Genomic DNA, 22447 nt, shown 5'->3' on the forward strand with positions numbered 1-22447 from the left:
ATTGTACGGCACTGCCAGCTGTCTCTTCATCTTTTGTTTATGATGTCTTATCTTAATCAACCTCTCAGCAGCATCTGATACAGTTGACCATTCCCTCCTTGACACACTTTCTTCTCTTATCCCAAAAGAAACAACATCTTCTCCTCATTTTCTTCCTACCTCAGTGATCTCTCCTCCTCAGTCTCCTTTACCCGCTCTTCCCCCTCAGCTGACCCTGACCTGAGTCCACTTCTCTTCTCTGAACGCCCTCATGCATAGAAGTATCTACATGCCAGATACTTTCCAGACCACTATGTCCAGCCCTGGCCTCTCCCTAGAACTCTGGACTCATATATCCAGCTGCCTATTTGACAAGCCTACATCTCCACAAGGATGTCTATAGTGCATCTTTGTTGTTTATATTCTCACCTGTCATTTTCTCCCTGACCAGGATTAGAATCCCCTTGCAGAGTTTAGGGAATTTAGCATCATGCAAGCCTTGTAAGAGACTGTTTCTCATTTAAGAAATCCAAAAAAGCTGGATAGTGCTTCCCCAGCCCAGTGCCCTGGCTCAGTCCATCAGATGCAGCCACTGGGGACTCTGAATAGTAGCTAATTACACAAGGAAGCAGGGCAGGACAGTGAGAAATTAATTCTGCAGGTGCTAGTGGGAGGGTGTTAGAGATGCAAACTGCTAAACTCCAGCAGCAGTGTCCTCACCAGACTGGTTCTTCAGGGTGATTCTGAGTTCCTAGTCTCCCAGTGAAGAGCCCATTTCCCAAGTTTGGCAAATTTAACTTTCCTGTGACCTTGTGGCTTATCAAATATTGTTTCAATAAGGAATTTTTCATGTTAAATTAACCATAGTTGGTTTCTATGGCTGACTTGCAACGAATTATTGCTTGTAGAACTCTGGTACGATATTGAATAGGTATCTCAAATTATAACACACCTAGCAGAACTTCAACTCTCACACACTTGTTCTTCTCCCGGTTTTCTCCCATCTCAGTAGCCTACCATTCATCCAACTGCTTAGGCCAAAAATCTAAGTCATTATCTTTGAGGTTTCTTGCTCCCTTATTCCTTTACATGTCATCTATTATCAAATTCCATCAACCCTACCTCTAAAACACATCCTCGATACACCCACTTCTCTCCATCAGTTACTACTGTTGTGTGGTTCAGTCGCTAAATTGTGTCCAATTCCTTGCAACCCCATGGACTGTAGCCCACCAGGCTCCTCTGTCCATGGGACTTCCCAGGCAAGCATACTGGAGTGGGCTGCTATTTCTTCCTCCAGGGAATCTTTCTGATCCAGGGATCGAACCCAGGTCTCCTACACTGGCAGGTGGACTCTTTACCACTGATCCATCAGGATAGACTACTCTCGTCTAATTAACCATTCTCTCCTCCTGAATGGCACCAGCCTTCTGACTGCTCACCCTGCTTCTACTCTTGCCTCCCTACCAACTTCTCTATATGGCAACCTAAGATAGGTTAAAAAGTAAAAACCAAGGCCATGTCACTTTCCTGCCTAAAACCTTCCATAGCTTTATCTGTGGACTGAAAATTCAAGATTCTTATCCTGATTTACAAAGGCCTATGTGGTCTGACTCTTACCTATGTCTCAGATTTTATGTCAAAATACTTTTCTGCCATGTGGCAGCCACAATGAACTTTTTTCTGTTTCTTGAAGATATCAAGCTCTGGACAGTCTCCCCATGGATGGCTCCTTCCTTCAGATCTCAGTTTAAATTCATTTGCTTGGAGAAGTCTTGTCTAATGACCTAATCTAAAGTATCTACTCAGCCATTCTTCGTCATTTCACATCAGTTTAACTCTCTGTGCAGCACCTGCTCTCTGATATCTTCTGAGAGCAAGACTACTAGTTTTTCACTTGATTTTTCCTTTCAGTTTACAAATCCATAATATGTGTTGCTACTGTTAGTGACAACATTCATTCACTCAGAATATTTTTGAGGAGTATTACCATTATTAACAACAACAAAAATATGCATTACAGATGAGTACCTACTGTTTAGCAGAGGTAAGTTCCCCAAAGTCAAAAAGGGACTGTGTCATAGAACTAGAATTTAAACCCAAGCCTATTGATTCCACAACCTGTCCTCTGAAATGCTACCCCCACCTCCTCAAATCTTGATTTTCCCATAAAGTCCCATATAACCCTCCATAAAGCTTTCTCTATTTCAGCTAAAATCATATAGTACTGGTAGTGTATTTCACATATCTTCTCAATTACCTCTACTGTCATAGCATCAGCATTCACATTTTCTGATTATAACTTAAGTGGTTGGCAACTTAGGTTGCTCCCTCAGTAAAAGTGCCTCAGAGATTGTTCTACTATACTCATCATTGTGCTACTAGTTTAATATTATAAAAGAATAATAATCTCAGAGGCTAAAGAAGTAGTATGCATTGGTTTATTTTTCTACCATTTCCCCACAGACATGTTCCAGTTGTGCCTTCAGCTGGCCACCAAATGTCTAAGATTTCTTTACTCTTCTGGTTACTGTTAATTCATCTTTCCTTGATGAAAGACTCCTTGAGACTTTAGTAGTCTTACACAAGCTAACATAGATAGCTTAACTCTCAAAAGTAGTCATCAGAAAAGCAGAATATAACTAATATAAAGTACTCAGTGGTACCAGCCTTGGGTAATTTGCAGGTGAAATCAGAGTCTAGCAGAACACTGGAAGTCTTCTTGGGGGAGATAAAGCCAATAACACTGGTTTTGTTTCCAAGCCCCCAAACCAGTGCCAACGGATCTGACAAAGCCAGAGTCCAGTTACATTACCTAAAGAAGCCAGGTAGGTAACAGGAGTGAATAAATCAGTCTAGTATCATGACATAACAAGGAGTGAAGAAGACCTCGGCCCAGAATGAACAATACTGTAAAGCCAAACAAACGCAGCTAGAGGCAAGAGCAGGATTTGGCATCAGGCCACCAGTTTCTATCCCTGGACTACGGTATCAACTCATAAATCTTCAAAAGCCAAAGTGGAAAATCCTAATCTTTAAATAACAAAAACAAACAACCCCCCAAAAAACCAACTGATGCACTCTTTTATTAAAGTTTTAAGAATAAAGTACTCAACTAAAACAAATTACTCAAACAAAACCTTCTTACCCCAGGGAGTCTTACCTTCAACAACATACACCTTAGTCAAAGGGAAGTCAATACTTTTCGCCATGACTTCGATTTCTTGTTTCAGCTTTCCCTCAGGAAGAGGGGTGAATTTGTCAAATAAAGGGGCAATGTAATCAGCATAGATGGTGACAAGCACCTGGAAAGCAAATGTTAGAACAACCTGATTATGTCCTTAAAGAGAAAAGACTCACTATACAAATTCAATACAGAAACAATTATGTAATTCCCAGCCCTGAAAACAGGGACCTTATCTTATTTGTTCTGGTATCCCCAGCCCCAAATGGCACCAGACAGTAAGCACTTAATATGTGTTTGATGAAATAAATCAAAATGAGTAATCCCTAGATGATAATAATTAAGAAGCCAAATGGTCTGTTCAAAACTACCTTGGGTATTTCTGACACTTCATAAGCCCATCATAACTTGGAATTCTTTCAGGGTAATCATAATAGACTTAAAGCGTTTGCTAAAAAAAGAACTACTAGAGCTTAATTTGCCTGCTAACACTAATGACTTGCAGTTCACAATTGTACACACTGGCTGAAACAGCACCTCTTTAAGCATTTTGGGAGCATTTCTTGTGCTCTCTCTCCTCTCATTTCAATTAGCCATACATCATATATTTGTAAGTCCAACTAGCACCCGTTTTGCAGTTATAATCCACTGGCTGGAAGTGAAGCGATGAGCATCATGGTAACTTCATCATGAGTGCAGCTGAAGAGCTGATAGGTGGTATTTTCTGGGGGCTGTTAATAGACCATTTTGATTGTGTTGTACATAGTTTTTGTGCCAGAAGCAGTTTAGAATTTGGGAAAGAGAAGAGGAAAAGAAGACATGAGGCAGGGATAATGGGGGAGAGGAGAGGAAGAAGGGGAGGGAGGAGGATGAGAAGGAAGAAGAGGGAGCTGGGGGGAGAAAAGGGAGGAGACAGGGAGAAGGGAGGGGCACGGGGGACGGAGAAGAAGAGGCAGAGGGAAAAGGGAAGGAGGAGGAAGGGAAAGGCGGGGAAGGAGGGCAGAAGAAAGCAAATACGGTTACGCTTTCTTCTTCTTATCCCACTTACATCTATTCTCTCTTCAAAATATCCACGGTTTTTAGACACTGGAGCTCAGTCAAGGGTCATCAAAATTGTCAGTCATCACTCTCGTGGCAACTCACAAATGCACAGCCCCAAACTGCCTGACAACTGGATAATCAAAAGTAACTAACAACTAGCTTCTAGAATTTGTAAGAGTCAGTATAAGGAGAGGAAAATCTATGGTCAGAGTCAGCTCTCCTATTTCTATAGCTAAAAGCAGAAAACAAAAGGGGAATTTATATGAGTACTTATTTATATTTCTTCTGCTTCTTAAGAACCGTACAGATGCTAACAAAGATTAAATCACAGTTATCCCATCAAGGTACGCTTTGTAAAAGAAAATCGAAACAAATATTTCACTCACCAGAGACACAACTAGCGTGAACAGCCAGGCATAAATAAAAAAATAGTCTCCCCCAATTTTAATAATGTAAAGTAGAAGTGAAGATACAGGTAATAAAATGCACTGAGTCACAACAAATTTCTTGATTGCATCTTTCATGAAGAACCCCAAAGTCTGAAAAAATAAAAAGTCATCACAAGAAACTGCTTTTTAAAATAATCAGTGAATAGAAGGGATACATTATTAAAGCAATTTTAAAAATGAAAAGGCAGTCATATAAAGACTATATGACAACAGGTAGCCTAAGACAATAAATCAATGCCTTGCATTTTCCAATTTAAAATAAACTTATTTAAATGTTATTAGCTAAAAAACACTAGATGTTAGTAGAAGAGTTTATGGCAAGACCTTAAACTATGATCTTTACCATATCTGCAGTTCCTTTTTTCTAGATTAATTCATGCTGTAAAACAGCAAATTGTTGTTGTTGTTAGTCACTCAGTTGTGCCCAATGGGGTCCAGTTTGTGACCCCATGGACTGTAGCCTGGCAGGTTCCTCTGTCCATGGGATTGTCCAGGCAAGAATACTGGAGTGGGTTGCCATCTCCTTCTCCAAAATAGCAAATTATGTTTTAATTACTACCAGCAGAAGACAAAAGCACAAAAGATCTTCACACTGAAAAGAGAACATTGTATTCTTTATTTTACCTGTTGATTGAAACCATGTTTTTCTTCTATCACAAAAGTATTATAAAGACTCCATGGCAAACCAGTCAATGCACTGAAAAGTGTAGCCAACAGCAGAAACACCAAGGACTGAGTGATCTAAACACAAGAGAAAAAAGGCAGTTTTTAAATATTAATTGATTCCTCAAACAAATTACTAGGCAACAAGTCAATGAGTATACACTAAGTACTTACTATAACTAGAGCAATGTGCTTGATTCTATGGCTAACACAGGTCTAAAACATCACCTCCACCCTCGGCTTATCTGTAAGATGGGGAGGCAATAAAATACTTCTTTAATCACACGGGCACCATATGAAAGTTAACTTGAAGTCATACAGACAAAATGGTTAAAAGAACTTAAAAATGAGAGACAGCCACATATGCTGATGAATTCAAGAGGCTTACAAAGCTGATGAGACTGGGAGTGCTACTCTGAAGAAAGAGATAAATTAGTGGAACAGAAGAGACAGAGGAATTCCACAGAATTTGAAAAGCAAGGAGAAAGAAAAGAGCACCCTGAAAGCAAAAGATGACAAGACGATGGGCCTGGAAACACAATGGGGCATCAGAAAAGCTGGGCCAGGGCAGGTGGGGCAGAGTGTGCTGAAATTTTCACACAGCCCAAACCCAATAGAGACAGTTGTTCTCAAGGATTCCTTTCATTGCCTTTACAACAGATCCTTAGGAAATCAAAAGCTAAGAACTGCCTCATTTCTCTCACAAGTGTTTTCCTAAGATAGTGGAAGACAAGGACTAATTAGCACAAAGGGACTTGTGGGGATGGGGAAAGGGCACTGAAGCAAACAGAACCCTCTCTTTCCCTCCCACCACAATATCACTCCCCCTCTTACTCCCCAGTGGACAACTGAATTCTTTCTTTTTTAAAAAACATTAATTAATTTTTTGCTGTGCTGGGTCCTCACTGATGCGTGAGTTTTTCTCTAGTTGCTGTGAGCAGGGGCGACTCTCCAGTTGCAATGTGTGGGCTTCTCAATGCAGGGGCTTCTCTTGTGGAGCACAGGCTACAGGGCTTGCAGGCTTCAGCAGCTGCAGCAGGCAGACTCAGTAGTTGCAGCTCACTGGCTCTAGAGTTGCGGTACTTGGGCTTAGTTGCCCCAAGGCATGTGGGATCTTCCTGGACTAGGATTAAACCTGGGTCTCCTACACTGGCAGGCAGATTCTTATCCAATGTGCTACCAGGGAAGCCCCTAAAACTGAATTCTTTTAAATGGGAGTATAGCACCAAAGCATATTTGATTTGTTAGTAAAGATGCAGCCACTATGTTTCTAAACATAGAAAAAGGGAGAAGGGAAGAGGAAGAAAGGAGATTTGGCTACAACATGCAGGTGATTCATTTCAGCATTTGTCCCCAAATGGGAAATGAGATATTAAAAAACAAACAAACAAAACAGATTCCAGGACCTTCTTCAAAACTACTGAGTCAGAATCCCATCTTCAAAAAATATAACCATATTAAATAACAGCGTGTAACATAATCTTGGTATAGGATATGCTTGCTGCAACTTCTGAAGCTCAAAAGCTCCAGAGCCCATGTGCCACAACTAGAGAGTCTGGGTGCTGCCAAAAAGATCCCACGTGTGATGTAACCAAATAATTAATTAATTAATAAGTCTAATTCCCTAATCACTGGGCTTATTTCCCCCTTAAACACTATGATTCCATGTGTGTTTTAAATTATTTTGCCTTAAACACTAAAACAGTCAGCACCATTCCCTGCCTATTATCAATCCCTCCCCTTCCAATCCATCCTATATACACATCAGATGAATCTAAAAATGCCACTTCTCTACTTAAAAAATTTGTAATGGCTCTAAAAGACTGCAAACTCATCACGCTTTTAACGATTTTCATAATTCAATCCCCAAATGCCACTTTTCACTACGCTTTTCTAAGACCCTTCTACTCCTAACAGATAACTGTAAGCTAGCATTTAGAAAGATGATTGAGTTAAGGAAGATATTAATGCTCTAGCTGAAAAAAGGAGGTGTGACAGTCACACTGGGAAAACTGGAGAATACACAAACACTCAGGACCTTTTCTCAGAAGAACCCTAATTCTAACTCAGAAAGGAGAAAACATCTTGGAAACAAGATCTACTGGGCAGTGAGGGGAAAGGGTTTTGACTTATAGCTTCTCAAAGGCAACAAGATCTGGGCTCTAGCCCCATAAGTGAATAACTTAAGGTTCCAGGACACAGAACATTATAAAGTCCTGTGCCACGAGGGTGGAGTGATCCAGACCAAAATGGCGTGATGGCACACTTCACCTCTTGTCTGAGATGAACCTACTCATTCCAGCTCATATTTATAACAAGGGAACGGAACTCTGGAGCATTCTGAGTCTTTAAGTTGAGCACTTGCTGGAAAAGGCTGGGCCAAATCTCACTGTCAAAAAGTAAGGATGCAAATTATGAGGCCACTTGTTGGTATTCTTGAAAGCAGAAAAGTGAGTGCAAGTCACTCAATCGTGTCTGACTCTTTGCAACCCCCTGGACTATACAGTCCATGGAATTCTCTAGGCCAGTTTACTGGAGTGGATAGCCTTTCCCTTCTCCAGGGGATCTTCCCATCCCAGGGATTGAACCAGGTCTCCCATAATGCAGGCAGATTCTTTACCAACTGAGCTATCAGGGAATCCCAGAAAGCAGAAAGTCCTGTCGAAAAACACACTACCTATGCCTAAAGATATGTTGAGGTCCACTTAGTTCTCTTCTTTTTTTTAGTGAAGAAATTGGTCTTCATTATATAAGAATTACATGCTCATTACTGAATTTTCTTAAGAGATAAGCAAAAATAAGGAAATAAAAATTGCCAAAATTCTCTCCAGAGGAAACTACTTTTCAAATTTTGGTATGTACTAGTTCAGGTTTCTTATAGATGTGAAACCTGTCTACAATAATGGACACCTCTATATGGAATCAAGAAAAATTGAACCACCTTAAATATTCATCACTAGGACACTAGTTATATGAAAAATCTGTATGGACATTCACATAATTTTACTTTCATATGCTGCTTCATTACTGACTTTTCATTCAACAATAAGTTATATGAAATAATAGTACAATAAAATTTTCTCCCTGTCCAACTGGCAAAAATAAGAATATCATGTATATAATAAGTACTATTGGGATCCAAGAAAGAGGTATTTTAGTACTTCATACACTATGAAAACACATAAACCAAGAAGAGTTGTTTTAGGTAAGAATTTGGTCAGCTCTTTCCTCTATACCATGTACATTAGATGTGAATTTCAATACCAATCTTTCCCTTCTCTACTCTTTTTTAAGTATTTATCCATCTGGCTGCATCAAGTCTTAGCTGTGGCCCACCGGCTCTTTGTTGCAGCCTGCAGGCTTTTCTCCAGCTGCAGCACACGGGCTTCAGAGCACATGGACTCTCCAGTTGTGTCACACACAGGCTTAGTTACTTCGTGACATGTGAGATCTTCCCAGAGCAGGGGTGGAACCCAAGTCCCCTGCATTGGAAGGCAGACTCTTAACCACTGAGCCACCAGGGAAGTCCCTATACTTTCACCTTTGTTGGCCAACTCCCTCTTTCAGTGATCCATCTTTGTGAAATGTCAGGTGGGTTTACAGCTGGCAGACAGGAGACAACACAACTGCACACTCCGAATCACTGAACAGCAGTTGGGCAGTGACCAGCCACTGGCAGAATTTGAAGAGTGATGTGATCAGTCACTGTATGAGCATCTGTTATTTGCACAGTGATTTGTGAACTGAAGAGCTAGCAAGGAACTTGTACTTTATGCAGTGACGCACATAACATTGTGGTAAGTGAAATTTGAAACTGCTGAGGGGCTGATGTTATTAACTAAACCAGGGAAACTGAAATGTGTGTATATCAGAATGGTACAGAGTGAGGACTGCTGCCAGTACCAGGCACCCATCAAAGAAAATGAAGATCTATATACACAGACAGAAAGAGAGCTCTAAAACATTGTTAAATGCAAAGATAATGTCTAAGAACATTATATAAAAAACCTGTTACGGTAAGGAATATTTTTATATGTATGTATATAGATTGGGTTCATTAATTCAACAAATATTTATGAAGTACCTACACTGTGACTAGCACTGTTCTAGGCACAAGTCACAGCAGTGAAGAAAATATGTAAGGTCTCTGTCCCCTTATAACCTAAAAGTTTTGTCAGGGTGATAGATCAAAAGAAAACAAATAAACAGTAAGATAAATGGAGGGCTTCCCTGGTGGCTCAGACAGTAAAGATAAATGCAGACGTGGTAAATGCATTTGTAAAGAAAATAAAATAAGGTGATATGCTTCACTAAAGAGTGACAGAAGGATGATGTTATAGCTGATAGTGGTCAAAGAAGGCCTCTTAGGAACCAGTCATGTTTACAGAAAACCACCTTAAACGGTTTACAAAACGATGCAGAGAACAAGCAAGTAAACAGCAATAGTGCAATGGCAGTCAGGACATGTCTACAAAAATACAGAGATATCACAGGAAGAGGAGGTCTTAAAAGAGTTTGGCTTCCTTGGAAAATGGTATACAAAAAGCGATGCAGGATGAGCTGAATTAAAGCCCAAGGTACCTACACATGTCATGCTGAAGAGATGCATCATTTCATATACACAGGAAGGACAGAACAGACCAATTACCGAGAAAAAGTCAAAAACAGTGTCCCAGCATCCATTACAGGCAAAGTCTCAGGTCTAAGGCTTTGATTCCAACACTGTACCTAGAATTTCCAGAAGAAGTGGGCCGCCAACTCAAGGAGCTCAGTGGAGATACTAGGAGATACATTCTGTCTCTGTTGAGAGTATCTGCTATACATGTGTAGCACAGGGATCTGCTTAGCATAAATTCAACAAAATTCATGCTTCACTTTTCACTGATTGCACAGAGCAGTTTCTAAGAATCAGCTGCCTACCCAGAGGCTACAGTACCTAGCTCCCTTGCGTCTGAGACTAAATGACTGGTTCACCAATGAAATGTGAATGCCAAGGACAGGTATCACTTCAGAGCCAAGGGAGTTAAGAAGGGCATGCACCTTCCCCACCCTCTCATTCCTTCTGCCTGCTGGATGCAGAGAACATAGGTGCACTTAGGCAGTGGCAGAGCCATGTAAGAAGAGACTGGGTCTCTGGCTTACCACATAAAAGGATGTCACTTGCTGACTCCCCAAATACTCACACTGGACTATTCTGTCATTGAGAAATAAACTACTGTGATAAGCCATTGAAATTCTGGAGTTTACTACAGTAATGTACATTATCTTAACGTAAGTGGATGAGAACTACACAGAGAAGCCTTCATTAAGTAGAAGTCAAAAAATTAACTTAAGTAGAAATCTGGCCAAGGAAGAAGAAAAGACTGACAAATATATGCTAATGAATGACATACCTCATATTCTGGTCCAAAGCCAGCATAACCACAGAAGCGCCCTGAGAGTCTCCAGAGGTACGGAATTCCTCCAAAGAGAAGAATAAGCTGTAAAACAAAGCATATGTTGGTCACATTCAAGCAGTACTAGAAACTACCATATGAGAGTATGTTTAAAAAAAAAGAGAGAGAGACTTATCTTATTTAGGATAAAATACACATTTAGACAAATAGAAACCAATTGAGATACTAAGGTTAGACCATTAAGCAAAAGTTTTTCACCTATACATTTTATATGGATGAATTGTATATGTTATTTTATCTCAATAAAGCTGTTTAGAGAGAGAGAGGAAAAAAAAAAAAAACTTTTATCGAAAGACCACAAAAGACCTTAAGAATCAGGAACTAAGCTTAGCATGACTGAGTCAACTTATCAAAAATCCTATGAGTGACAGAAATGGGATTTAAGCCAGGCTCTATGGCTCCATAACTGGTTTCTCCTTGAAAGGAAACAGCTCTCTTGGTTAGGACAAAGTTTCAGTATTGATGTAACTAAACATGTCCACCTACCAAACTGGGGGACAGAATAGGCTATCAGAGCCATCTCTGGATAGGCAAAAGTGAATCCTGAGGTGGGAATCAGGGTTTCACAGGAGTAGGTCCCTTTCTCAGCACCACCCTTTGTCTTGAGCAGATAAAGTGAACAGAGATATTCACCAAACCAACAAGACATATGAATGAGGGAGCAGCTTTTAAAAATGTGAAAAGAATATATGCTTACGAAACATGACTTCTCACAACAGATACCAAGTTTGTGGAAGCATTTTGGCCAAGAGGAGTCAATATATTGTTTTTTCACCCATGGAGCCTTGGAAACACAATGATCACACTCCTCGGTTAGAAGCACAATATTGCCATCCATTCAGACATGGTTCCTTGTGGCTTTGAGAATCTGGGGCATTATCATATATTACACAGGTGTCCTTCCAATCCACTTTCCATTTTTATATATGTATCCATAAATAACATAGTGGTTTGGTGCTAGTGGTATTGTTGTTTAGTTGCTAAGTCATGTCTGACTCTGTCTGACCCCACAGACTGCAGTCTGCCAGGCTACTCTGTCCATGGGATTTCCCAGGCAAGAATACTGGGGTGGGTTGCCATTTCTTTCTCCACGGGATCTTCTCAACCCAGGGATCAAACCTGCATCTCCTGCCTGGCAAGAGGATTCTTCACCACTGGAGCCACCAGGGAAGCCTAATATAGTGGTTTACCTATGCTTTTTAAGAATATATATAAATGAGATCATATTGTATTTATCATTCTACAACTTGCTTTTTACACTCCACATCTTTTTAGATCCATATGTGGTGAGTTTTAACTTTATTTGGCATTATCAGCCTGTTCTCTAAAGTGTTTATACCAAATTATACTCCCATTAAAGCATTCCTGTTTTCCCCACTCTCTCTCTCATACTTGATCTATTCATCTTTCAGATTTTTAAAAGTATTTATTTGGCTACCTCAGGTCTTAGTTGCAGCACATGGGATCTTTTGTTCCGGCACATGGGCTCAATAGTTATGCTCTATGGGCTTAGCTGCCCAGGGGCATGTGAGATCTTAGTTCCCCAACCAGGGATCAAACTCACATTCCCTGCAGTGCAAGGCGGATTCTTAACCACTGGACCACGAGAGAAGGCCCCATCTTTTGGAGTTTTACCAGTATGCAGGGGATTGATATAATACCACAGGTTTCAAATATGGTCTTTGGAACAGCATCAGCATTGTCTGGGAATCTGTTAGAAATACGTCTCCGGCTCTACCTTAGAACCAGAATCAGAAACTGGGAGAGGGGCCCAAGAGTCAGTCTCCAGTTATATGTGATATACAACCAAAGTCTGAAAATCACTATTTTAATAAACTGCTTTTTAAAAGTAAGGCCCCCTTAACTCTATAGCCATCATTTCCATTTTAACTCACTCAATCCTGGATATAAACTATTTTCCCAGAGGACATGCTCTGGCACCACTCTGTGTGGTATGTGCTCCACTTGTTGAACTAATTGACTTGGAATGGCATTTCCTTCATCCTATTCTCAATACTAATAAATAATGCAGAATTAAGGATTTATAACGCTTTGGGGAAAAGACTGGAACACCTATGATTAAAAGTCCAGCTTTTAAGTAAGTATCAAGGGTAGCTTTAATATGAACTCTGAATGCATTTGGAAACAGCTATTGCCAATGTTGTTTAGCATGCTTTGGGGAACGAAAAACAAAACACAGCCAACAGTAAAGTTTCTCTGTATAGACAGGATGTCCTTTAAAAAGAACTAATGATGCCAAGAAAGACAAGTCACCTGCTTCCACATATATTATTTCACTAAAGTCTTGAAAAGCAGCCAGGCTAGGGGGCACAGTAATCTCTGTCTTATAGATAAGGCGACTGACACACAGAAATGTGAAAGTAACTTGCCCAGAGAAACCCAGTGACAAAGTCATTGCTTTGTGTTGAGTACTGTACTAATTGCTTCATTTATCTTATCTTACTCAGTCCTTGCCACAAATCATATGAAATACGATATTAATCTATCTGCTTCTCATCTTAAAAGAGGAGAAAAAATGAGACTCAAAGAGGATGAACTGCTCACTCAGAAGTAATCAGAAATTAGAGAAGCTAGTTTGAAAATTTTCCACTCTGCCCTACTCTACTCCCCAACCATTCCATTTCTTGAGAGGGCCCTTTAGTGACACCTATGAGATATCAGGAAAGTTCGTCTCAGAGAGGGGGGACATTTTATATCTGGGTGCTCTGTCACATTTGTGTGAACAGTGGCATCTGTAATTGGTCACATGGGCCTCTTATGTTCCCTTGGGTAGAAAGTAGCACAGCAAAAAAGTCTAATTTAATTTTTGTACTTTTTCTTTGTGACCAAAGCTTACAAACCAATTAATTTTAATCAACACAATGGGAACTAATGAACTTGCTTTCAAACAGAACAGGATTTCAAAGTAACACAAACGCTTCTTATCTAATGGCAAATACAGTTTACTAATTCCCCAAGGATAAATTTACTATATCCATGTTGCCAGTCTGAGAGTTTCAAGAATCGTTTCTTCTTTAGATTCAGAAGAACAGAGTCTGAAACCCCGTTCTCTCATTTGGCAGTGAGGGTCACCTGGCCATTATATGGTCAAGCTGTTTAATTTCTCTGAGCCTTTGCTTTCTCATCCATAAAAAGAGAATAATAACGCCTATATACTTTCTACCTCAGTGTGTGTATGGCTAAGTCACTTCAGTCATGTCCAACTCTGTGTGACCCTATGGACTGTACCCCCAGGCTCCTCTGTCCATGGGATTCTCCAGGCAAGAATACTGGAGTAGTCTTGCTCCATGCCCTCCTCCAGAGGATCTTCCTGACCAAGGGATTGAAGCCATGTCTCTTACATCTGCTGCAGTGACAGGCCAGTTCTTTACTAGCGCCACCTGGGAAGCCCTTCTAGAACCTCAGAGCACTGTTGCAAACATCAAACAAAACAATAAATATAAAAGCAATATATGAAGTGAAAATCACAACTCATACAATTATTATGAAGATGACTGTTACTGTCCCCAGGTTTAGCCCATCAGTACAGCTTCTAGTTTGAGCCATAGCACATTACAAAGGTCTCTCATTCTATATATGGATTCTCCCTACCTCTGTCATCTCCTAGAACAAACTGAGCCATTCCTATGGCCACTAAGCATAATAAACAAGCTACCACCCATCTTTCCTACAATGGTTTACGTGACAGCCGAGGAGACTGAAAATATTTTCCCTGTCATTGTACAATGGCCTTGTAGGGGTAAGTGAATGAATTTCAAAGAATCAAACATCAGTGAGGGAAGAGGACAGTGTCTAATTCTACCCCTCTACTTGCATCTGAAGGCTGATTTCCTACTTGGACCATGTCTTTAATAGAAGAAATGCTTCAGATAAATTAGCCAAAACCAGATACAATCCACATATATCACACATGTATACCTTTCCTGGCTTGGCTGCAAGGCACTGAGTTTTAATATTAATCCTCAATATCTCAGTAAATAAACTTGGCTTGGACTAGTAAAAATATAATAAAAGGTCAATTCTGAAAGACTAATTACTAGCAATCACTGTGTACCCCAAAAGGCAATATAATTTTATTTTTCAGACCATTTATTAATTTTTCTAAAATGCCTCTTCCAGAATCTTTGCCACTTTCCATAATCTTAAGGAAATGAGAGAAGTTCCTAACAACTCAGTTCTAACCACACTAGTCTTAATAATACATATTTGTCAATGCAATTTTTGTGACTTAATAGTCAAGGCTATGGTTTTTCCAATGGTCATGTATGGATGTGAGAGTTGAACTATGAAGAAAGCTGAGTGATGAAGAATTGATGCTTTTGAACTGTGGTGTTGGGGAAGACTCTTGAGAGTCCCTTGGACTGCAAGGAGATCCAACCAGTCCATCCTAAAGGAGATCTGTCTTGGGTATTCATTGGAAGGACTGATGTTGAAGCTGAAACTCCAATACTTTGTCTACCTGATGTGAAGAGCTGACTCATTTGAAAAGACCCTGATGCTGGGAAAGATTGAGGGCAGGAGGAGAAGGGGACGACAGAGGATGAGACGGCTGGATGGCATCACTGACTTGATGGACATGAGTTTGAGTGAATTCTGGTAGCTGGTGATGGACAGGGAGGCCTGGCGTGCTGTGATTCATGGGGTTGCAAAGGGTCGGACATGACTGAGCAACTGAACTGAACTGAGACAATTCTATAATCATTTAACAAAGCTACAAACAGCTGGTTTCTTTAACTGATGAAATAATTATGGTAGCCAATTTCAATTACTTTCACGTGTCTGTATTTTTGCCATAAGCTTCTTTGCCTTAAATATGTTGCTGCAAACATTTTCACTACATAACCAACTGGCTGTAAAGAAATTTCTTGTGAAAGATAAAACAACTGGTTGACAGTTTGGGGGTTGACAGTTTGGTTTCAACTGCAAAATTAGTTACCATAACCTGCAGTTAGTGATGTTATTGATGGCTTTACTGAATTGGCTTCTCACTTTGAAACACACTACTTCACAGGAGAAAGAGGCATTGAGGGTCTCAAAGGTGCACAGTTGAACCCATATTTGCCATAGAATTTTAGAACATCTATCAGTGGACATATTACAATACACCAGAAAAAAATACAGTATAGAGTCTTTAACAAAGCAATACAGGGCTCAGTTACAAATATGCATCCTAGTATTTGTAAACCAACACTTCTCTTAACAAACGAATAAGTTTTAGTGAAAAAGTGCAACACTAAACAATGAGACAAATCAACAAGAAAAAAATGTATACAATACTATGAACAAAAGACTTGGAAGACAAAAATGCTTCTGTGCAATTTACAAAATAATATTAGTTATTACACAGTATTGACACGAATTCACACACATTTTAAATGCATTGAAATGTTCTACATTTTGCAATAATGTCTTCTCAATTTTGGTATCAATTTTACATGCTTCATTATGTCTTTTTTAATGTCCCTCTTTTATTTTTCATTATTTTATCTTTTATGGCAAAAATGCCTTACAGTCAATTGGTTATGTGAAGAAAATGTTTGCAGCAAAGACGAAAGTACCTAAAACCTTTGAAAGTACCTAAAACCAGTGAAAGTACCTAAAACCTTATTTTCAATTTAGGAATCTTTCTCTTAGTGATATTGAGGGATCTAAAAGAGTGCTGGAGAAATTATGACAGAATATTCTCTCAAAAAGAGTATAAAATCAAGCCATGAAAAGACACAAGAGACTTGAGTGCCTATTACTAAGTGAAAGAAGCCAGTCTGAAAAGGTTATAAGCTATAAGATTCCAATATCATGACATTCTGGAAAAGGCAAAACTGTGGGAATAATAAGATCAGCTGTTGCCGAGGATGAGAGGGCAGGCAGGGACGAACAGGCAGAGCACAGGCCAGTGAAACTATTATGTATGGTACAGTAATGCTGAATATTTGTCATTATACTTTTGTCCAAACCTACAGAATGGAAAACACCAAGGGCGATGGTAATGTAATTATGGATTCTGAGTGATAGTGATGTGTCAGTGTAGGTTAATCCATTGAAACGAACATGTCATTGTGACTCAGGATGTTGACAGTAGGAGAGTTCTGCACATATGTGGGGGCTCAGGGTATATGGGGATGTCTGTACTTTTTACTCAGTTTTGCTGTCAACCTAAAACTGCTCTAAAAAAACAGTCTAGTCTTTTTTCAAAAAAGAATATATACCCATTTTTCATTAATATAAACTTATGGATTCTATTCATGTATATATCACTCTATACTGTACTATTTATCAATAGTAGCTCTTAAAAACTTCAACAAAATTTAACATATATAACTTAATTTTGTGCCTAATGAAATAAGTAGAGTATGGTGTTTGGGCTCAGTTAGACATATGATGGATACATAGAATGAGTCACATTTCAGAATAACAGAATGGTGCTGAGTTTTTAAGTTTTATAAATGGATAAAGAGTAGCAGATCTGTCTTTAAAACATAAATAAATAAAAATAATAAAAAACTGAATAAATAAAAGAGTTCTGGGGGGTTAGTGATAACCATGACTATGATGATAAAAAACACAATAGACAACACTCACAGTGTTGAACATTTACAGTGGATCTGGCCTTGTTCTCAGCATCCTACGTATATTAACTAATTTTCAATCCTCTCAACAACACATGAATGAGGAACTATTATTACCATACGATATTAATGGAAATTTTAGGCACAGAAATGTTGAATGGCTTGCTTGAGGTCACAAAGTTAGTATGACTGAGCTGAGATTCAAACTCAAGCCACTGCAGTTCAGTCAGCTCTTAACACAACAGCATGCACTTTCCATTGTACCTGCTGTTTACTTGCTCAGTCACGTCCAACTCTTTGTGATCCCATGGACACAGCCTGTCAGGCTCCTCTGTCCGTGGGATTTTCCAGGCAAGAATACTGGAGTGGGCTGCCATTTCCTTCTCCAGGGTCCATGGTTCTCAGGGGTGGAAAACCAAGAATCAGTTTTATGGGTGCCGGTATGAAAAAATCTTACTCATTTTATGTATAAAGCACAGTTTGGCATACACAAACAGTACAGAAACAGACATACAGATATCTGTGGAGGGGCAATTAGGAAAATTGGCTAAAAAAGTACCCAGGAAAAATCACAAGGGTCAGGGGCCAGGAAAGATCACAAGAAGAAGACAGAGAAACGGCTTGGTACTTTACAGCCTCTCTTCTTTTAGCATGGGGAAAGACTGGCCCTGTTTTACTAAGTAAAAACTATCTGTCACTCATTACTTCATTCAGTAAATATGAATTATATGCTTATTATATGCCAGATACTAGGTATAAAATGATGAACAAGACTTTAAAGTACCCTGTCTTTAAGGAACTACCAGTCTGTCATCCAAACAGGCAAATTCGATACAATGTGCTAAGTAAGTACTCTGATGGGAATAATGATGGGATGCTGCCTGACACAGACTTGAGGGATGGGGAAATTTCAAAGAGTTTCTCAGAAGAGATGATGTCTCAGGTGGATCCTAGTGGAAGAGTAGGGATTAATCAGGCCCCAGTGCAAGAGTGGAGTTGAAGGAGGGCAGGAAGGGCGGCCCAGACAGAGACAGCAGCATGTGAAAAGACTCAAGGTCATAAGAAACCAATCTGGGTGTGAGATGGACAATAAAGAAGTGGGAAGAATCTGGGGGAAGGAATAAAAAGATGAGGCTCAAGTAAGCAATGCCCCAGTCAAAAGGACCTCTTAAATCATGCCAGGAAATTCAGACTTGACTCTGAAAGCAACAGTGGGCCAGCAAAAGGTTTCACGTAGAATAACACGATCAGAATTGTGCTTCAGGATTCCTTGGGCTGCAATGTGGAAGATGGGTTAGAGTCATGAGTGAGGCAAGAAAACAAGCTGAAATTGCTACAAAAGTAACTTACAATGTAAGCGTCTCTTTGGTATGTGGCCTCAGGGTAACAATTACCATATTCCACAATTTTCAGCTGACAGTTATGTTTCTGCCTCCTTTGCTCCCACTCGTTACTATCAACAATAAAGGTTAAGAAAGTATTCTGGGATTTTTAGGTGTGGTACCTACCCTCTTGTGTCACAAAACACAAAAATGAAAGTAAACATTACAAGGTATTAAATAATTTGAGAGATTGTCTCTCCAAGAAGTAAGGTACTCACAGTGCCTTCAACCTCTGAATAGAGTCCTGACCAGAAGCTGAAAGTACTTTTATCCAGCTGATACAGTCGAGATTTCTCAAATGTTTCTGAATCCATGATCTGTCCTAACTCCAGCGGTACATGAGTTGTAGTTTTATATACCCGTCTCTGAAATATTTTGAAGAAAACACCTTAAGGAAACAGTCAAGCCAACTTGTTACTTATTACAATAGTTGTTTACAAATACTGACTGGCTTATAACATTAACTTGCCACTTAAGCCTGATGAATTTGCTCTATACATGCACAAATACTGCATTTGATCAAATATACTGACCACTAAAAACTGGTGGCAGAAAGTAAAAGGAGAAAACCTGAAACTAGCTGACTAGGTGAAATTAAAATCAAAGCTGTCATCACACTTAAGTCTGCACAGGTAAACCAAAATTGTAACTTTACAAAGGCTCCCAATCATTCCAGGAATAATATATATCCTATAACACAGAAACCAAATCCCTGGATAGAAGAAAGTAAATATGCTAACCACGGGTATTAACAGCTACAGGGACCAGTCATTAAATTTGCTTCTAGAAGCCAAATTAAGGGAAATTTGAGAAATGACAGAAACAGATCAGGTCTTCAAGAAAGAAACTCTTATCATACCAAACTCTAAAAAGCCATTTCAGCCCATGGTACATAACAGAGGGAACAGATTAAAAATAATATAATGGACAGCATTTTCTACAATGGTTTTATAACAAATGGTTTTTCTATTTATTGTTGGATATTTTAACAAACCCTTGATAGTTGGCGTTACATTAAAGCATAATTGAATACAGAAGACTGCCAAAAAGTAGTTACTATAACTAGGCTTATTATTAAAGATAGGTAGATGTTCAATACCCCATCTTCAATTTAGATACTACATTCTGTGTGCTTACTTTCTGCAAAGGTATTTCTCTAGGCCTAAAGATTTTGTACTAATGAAGCTATTCTAAGAGCTTAGTCAGAGAATCTAGTGCTATACAGCTTAACACCTCTTTGAATATCGTGGACTAAAAAAAGGAAATCTAGATAGAATCCAGACATTAACAGACATAGAAAAATTAAAATTTTCGATTTAAAGATTCATACAGAATGCAATCTGAGAGGAAAAATTTGCAGAGGAAAAAGAATGTAATGCTCAAGAAAAAGGTTCCAGCAGTTAAAAAAGGAAAGGTTTTCCTAACCATCACAGTTGACAATTCATTGCCAACATAGAAGAAAACCAGCAGTGAAAGACTCAATTAAAATGGTCAATTACACTTAAAAATCTATCTCATTTTAAAGTTCACATTTCAGGAATTCCCTGATGGTTAAGTGGTTAAGACTTCTGCCCTTCCACTGCCAGGGTGAGGAGGGAAACTAAGATCCCTCAAGCAGTACCGTGCTGCCAGAAAAAAAAAAAAACAAGTGTTCTGATCTGTAATCCATCAAACTGTTAATTCTGATTATCTCCAGGGAACTGTTACTAGGTAACTTTCACTTTCTACTTTACTGTTTGAACAAAAACAATAAATATGCTTTTAAGAAAATACTGTTCTTTGGGCAAAAACCAACATAGTTGTTTCTTTTTTTAAGGGAACAGTTCAGGTCCTTGGAAGGACTGAGAAATCTTTATTTTCAAAAAACGGCTTCCTAGTCCTATGGTTAAGCGAGACACAAATGTCATGGGGAAGCTGTGATTCTAAACTTTTAGCACCTTCCTTCTGAAGGCTTATGGGTTGCTGCCAAACATAAAGGAGGTAAGTTTAGGTCCGAGAATCTTCAGGAAGCTGTTGGGTAGGTACAAGAGCTCAGGCCTGACAAGGCGGAAGCCCTGATTTCCCTTTCACCAGGCCCTAATCGGCCTGGGGCCCGTGACCACGTTGCGGAAAACATTCCGAAGCACCAGATTCCCTCAAGGCCTACCCCGCCATCGGGCCAAGCTAGGAGGCTCACAGGGACCCATCACGTCAAGGTTGCTGCTCTGGCCGCAGCAATCATCCAGGGACTTGGAGTGGAGATCGAGGCTGGCCTACGGCAGGCCGGGTGTCGGGGTCAGGTGGGCCCTGTCTAGGCTCACCTGCCGCTGTGCTAGGAAGGTCTCCCAGAGATACACTGTCCAGGAGAAAAGCAGCACGGCCCCGAAGATACGCTTCTCGGCCGGCATCTCCCACATCGCGTCCAGCAATGCCCACATCCCCATGGCCACCCGGTTCCGCCGGCTCCTTCAGCGTGCACTGGTGCCACTCCGACACCCGTCCCCTCAGAGAGTCCCCGCAGTGTCACAGCAATACGCGTCCCTCCCGAACGCCCCTATACCGACACCCCGCCCATCCCATTCCCTCCGCTCAGCCCGCAGTGTTACACAGACACTCTTCCCCATGCTGACGCCCCCTAGGGCCGCCTAGTGTCTGCTGGAGAAGGACAAGCCCCGCCTTTCTCACTTCCGGCCCGAGGAAGCTCCAGATACCGATTTCCGGCCTCCGCCAGCCTCAGCGTCCCTGTTGCTGCGCTGCCGCGACGTTTCCCCCCTCCATTCCACGCCAGGTGCCTGCTAAGGGTTCCCGTTTCCCTTCTATCCGAGGCAGTGTGGTGGGATCTCCGCTTTCTAGCCTCCAGAGGGGAGATTACTTCTTGTTCCGGGTCTTGTCCTGGTTGGGCTACAGACTCTGCTGTACTTTCCGCGGCCAGGACCGGTCCACTGTATTTGGGGCTAAGTGGGAACGAACAGAGTGGACCGCTGCTCCAGCCCTGAGGAAAAACGGAAGACGAGCCGGCTTCCCAGGCTCTAGAAATCATTCCTCTAAACTGGGGCTTCGCAGACCATGGTGTTCATCCCGGGGAAACTTTAAGACTAAAGGAATAGTTAAGAGTGGGAGTAGACATTGTAAGTGTAATATTTTTACTTTATTGAGCTGTTTTGAATTTAGGCATGTTAGCGAGTGGGCCGTAGTAAGGAATTTGGTTTCTTTTGCCACTTTGTACCGGTTAGGTTCAAAAAATTTCTAGAACGTCCCACAGAATTAAGGAAAACACCTGACTTACATTACAGGTTTGTTGTAAGAATACAACTGAGGAACAGCCAAATGGGAAGTGGTAAGGCACGGTATGGGCTACCGGGTGGCTTAGTGGTAAAGAATCCACCTGCCGATGTAGGAGACACCGGAGTTGCAGGCTCAATCGCTGGGTCTGGAAGATCCCTTGGAGGAGGAAATAGCAGCCCACTCCAGTATGCTCACCTGGGAAATTCCGTGGACAGAGGAGTCTGGGGCGGGGGTTGGAGGGGCGCGCTACAGTCCATGGGGTCTCAAAAGAGTTGGACAACACTTAGCGACTAAACAACAAAACCCAATACAGTATTGTAAAGTAAAATAAAAATAAAAAAATAAATAAACAACCACCTCTTAGAGGAATTGAACCCAGGCAACAGCAGTGAAAGTCTTGAGACCTAACTGGGGGTTTTGCTAGTTGCAGCAGGCTGGCTCA

The 22447-nt window shown here is 40.5% G+C and overlaps 1 protein-coding gene across 1 annotated transcript in view; it reads right to left on the minus strand.

The window, feature by feature from the left end:
• The window catches only part of ZMPSTE24 (zinc metallopeptidase STE24), a 41325-nt gene extending 20161 nt beyond the window's left edge, over nt 1–21164 (minus strand). Inside the window, exons 1-6 of the mRNA XM_052637767.1 lie at nt 21042–21164; nt 18960–19106; nt 10710–10796; nt 5278–5394; nt 4591–4743; nt 3143–3284 (exon numbers count right to left, since the gene is read on the minus strand). Of these exons, the coding sequence (XP_052493727.1) occupies nt 3143–3284; nt 4591–4743; nt 5278–5394; nt 10710–10796; nt 18960–19106; nt 21042–21164 (769 nt within the window). The remainder of the gene's footprint in view (nt 1–3142; nt 3285–4590; nt 4744–5277; nt 5395–10709; nt 10797–18959; nt 19107–21041) is intronic.
• Nucleotides 21165–22447: the final 1283 nt, after the last annotated feature.

The sequence above is a fragment of the Budorcas taxicolor genome, chromosome 3, assembly GCF_023091745.1.
Source record: "Budorcas taxicolor isolate Tak-1 chromosome 3, Takin1.1, whole genome shotgun sequence".
Classification (NCBI taxonomy): Eukaryota; Metazoa; Chordata; class Mammalia; order Artiodactyla; family Bovidae; genus Budorcas; species Budorcas taxicolor.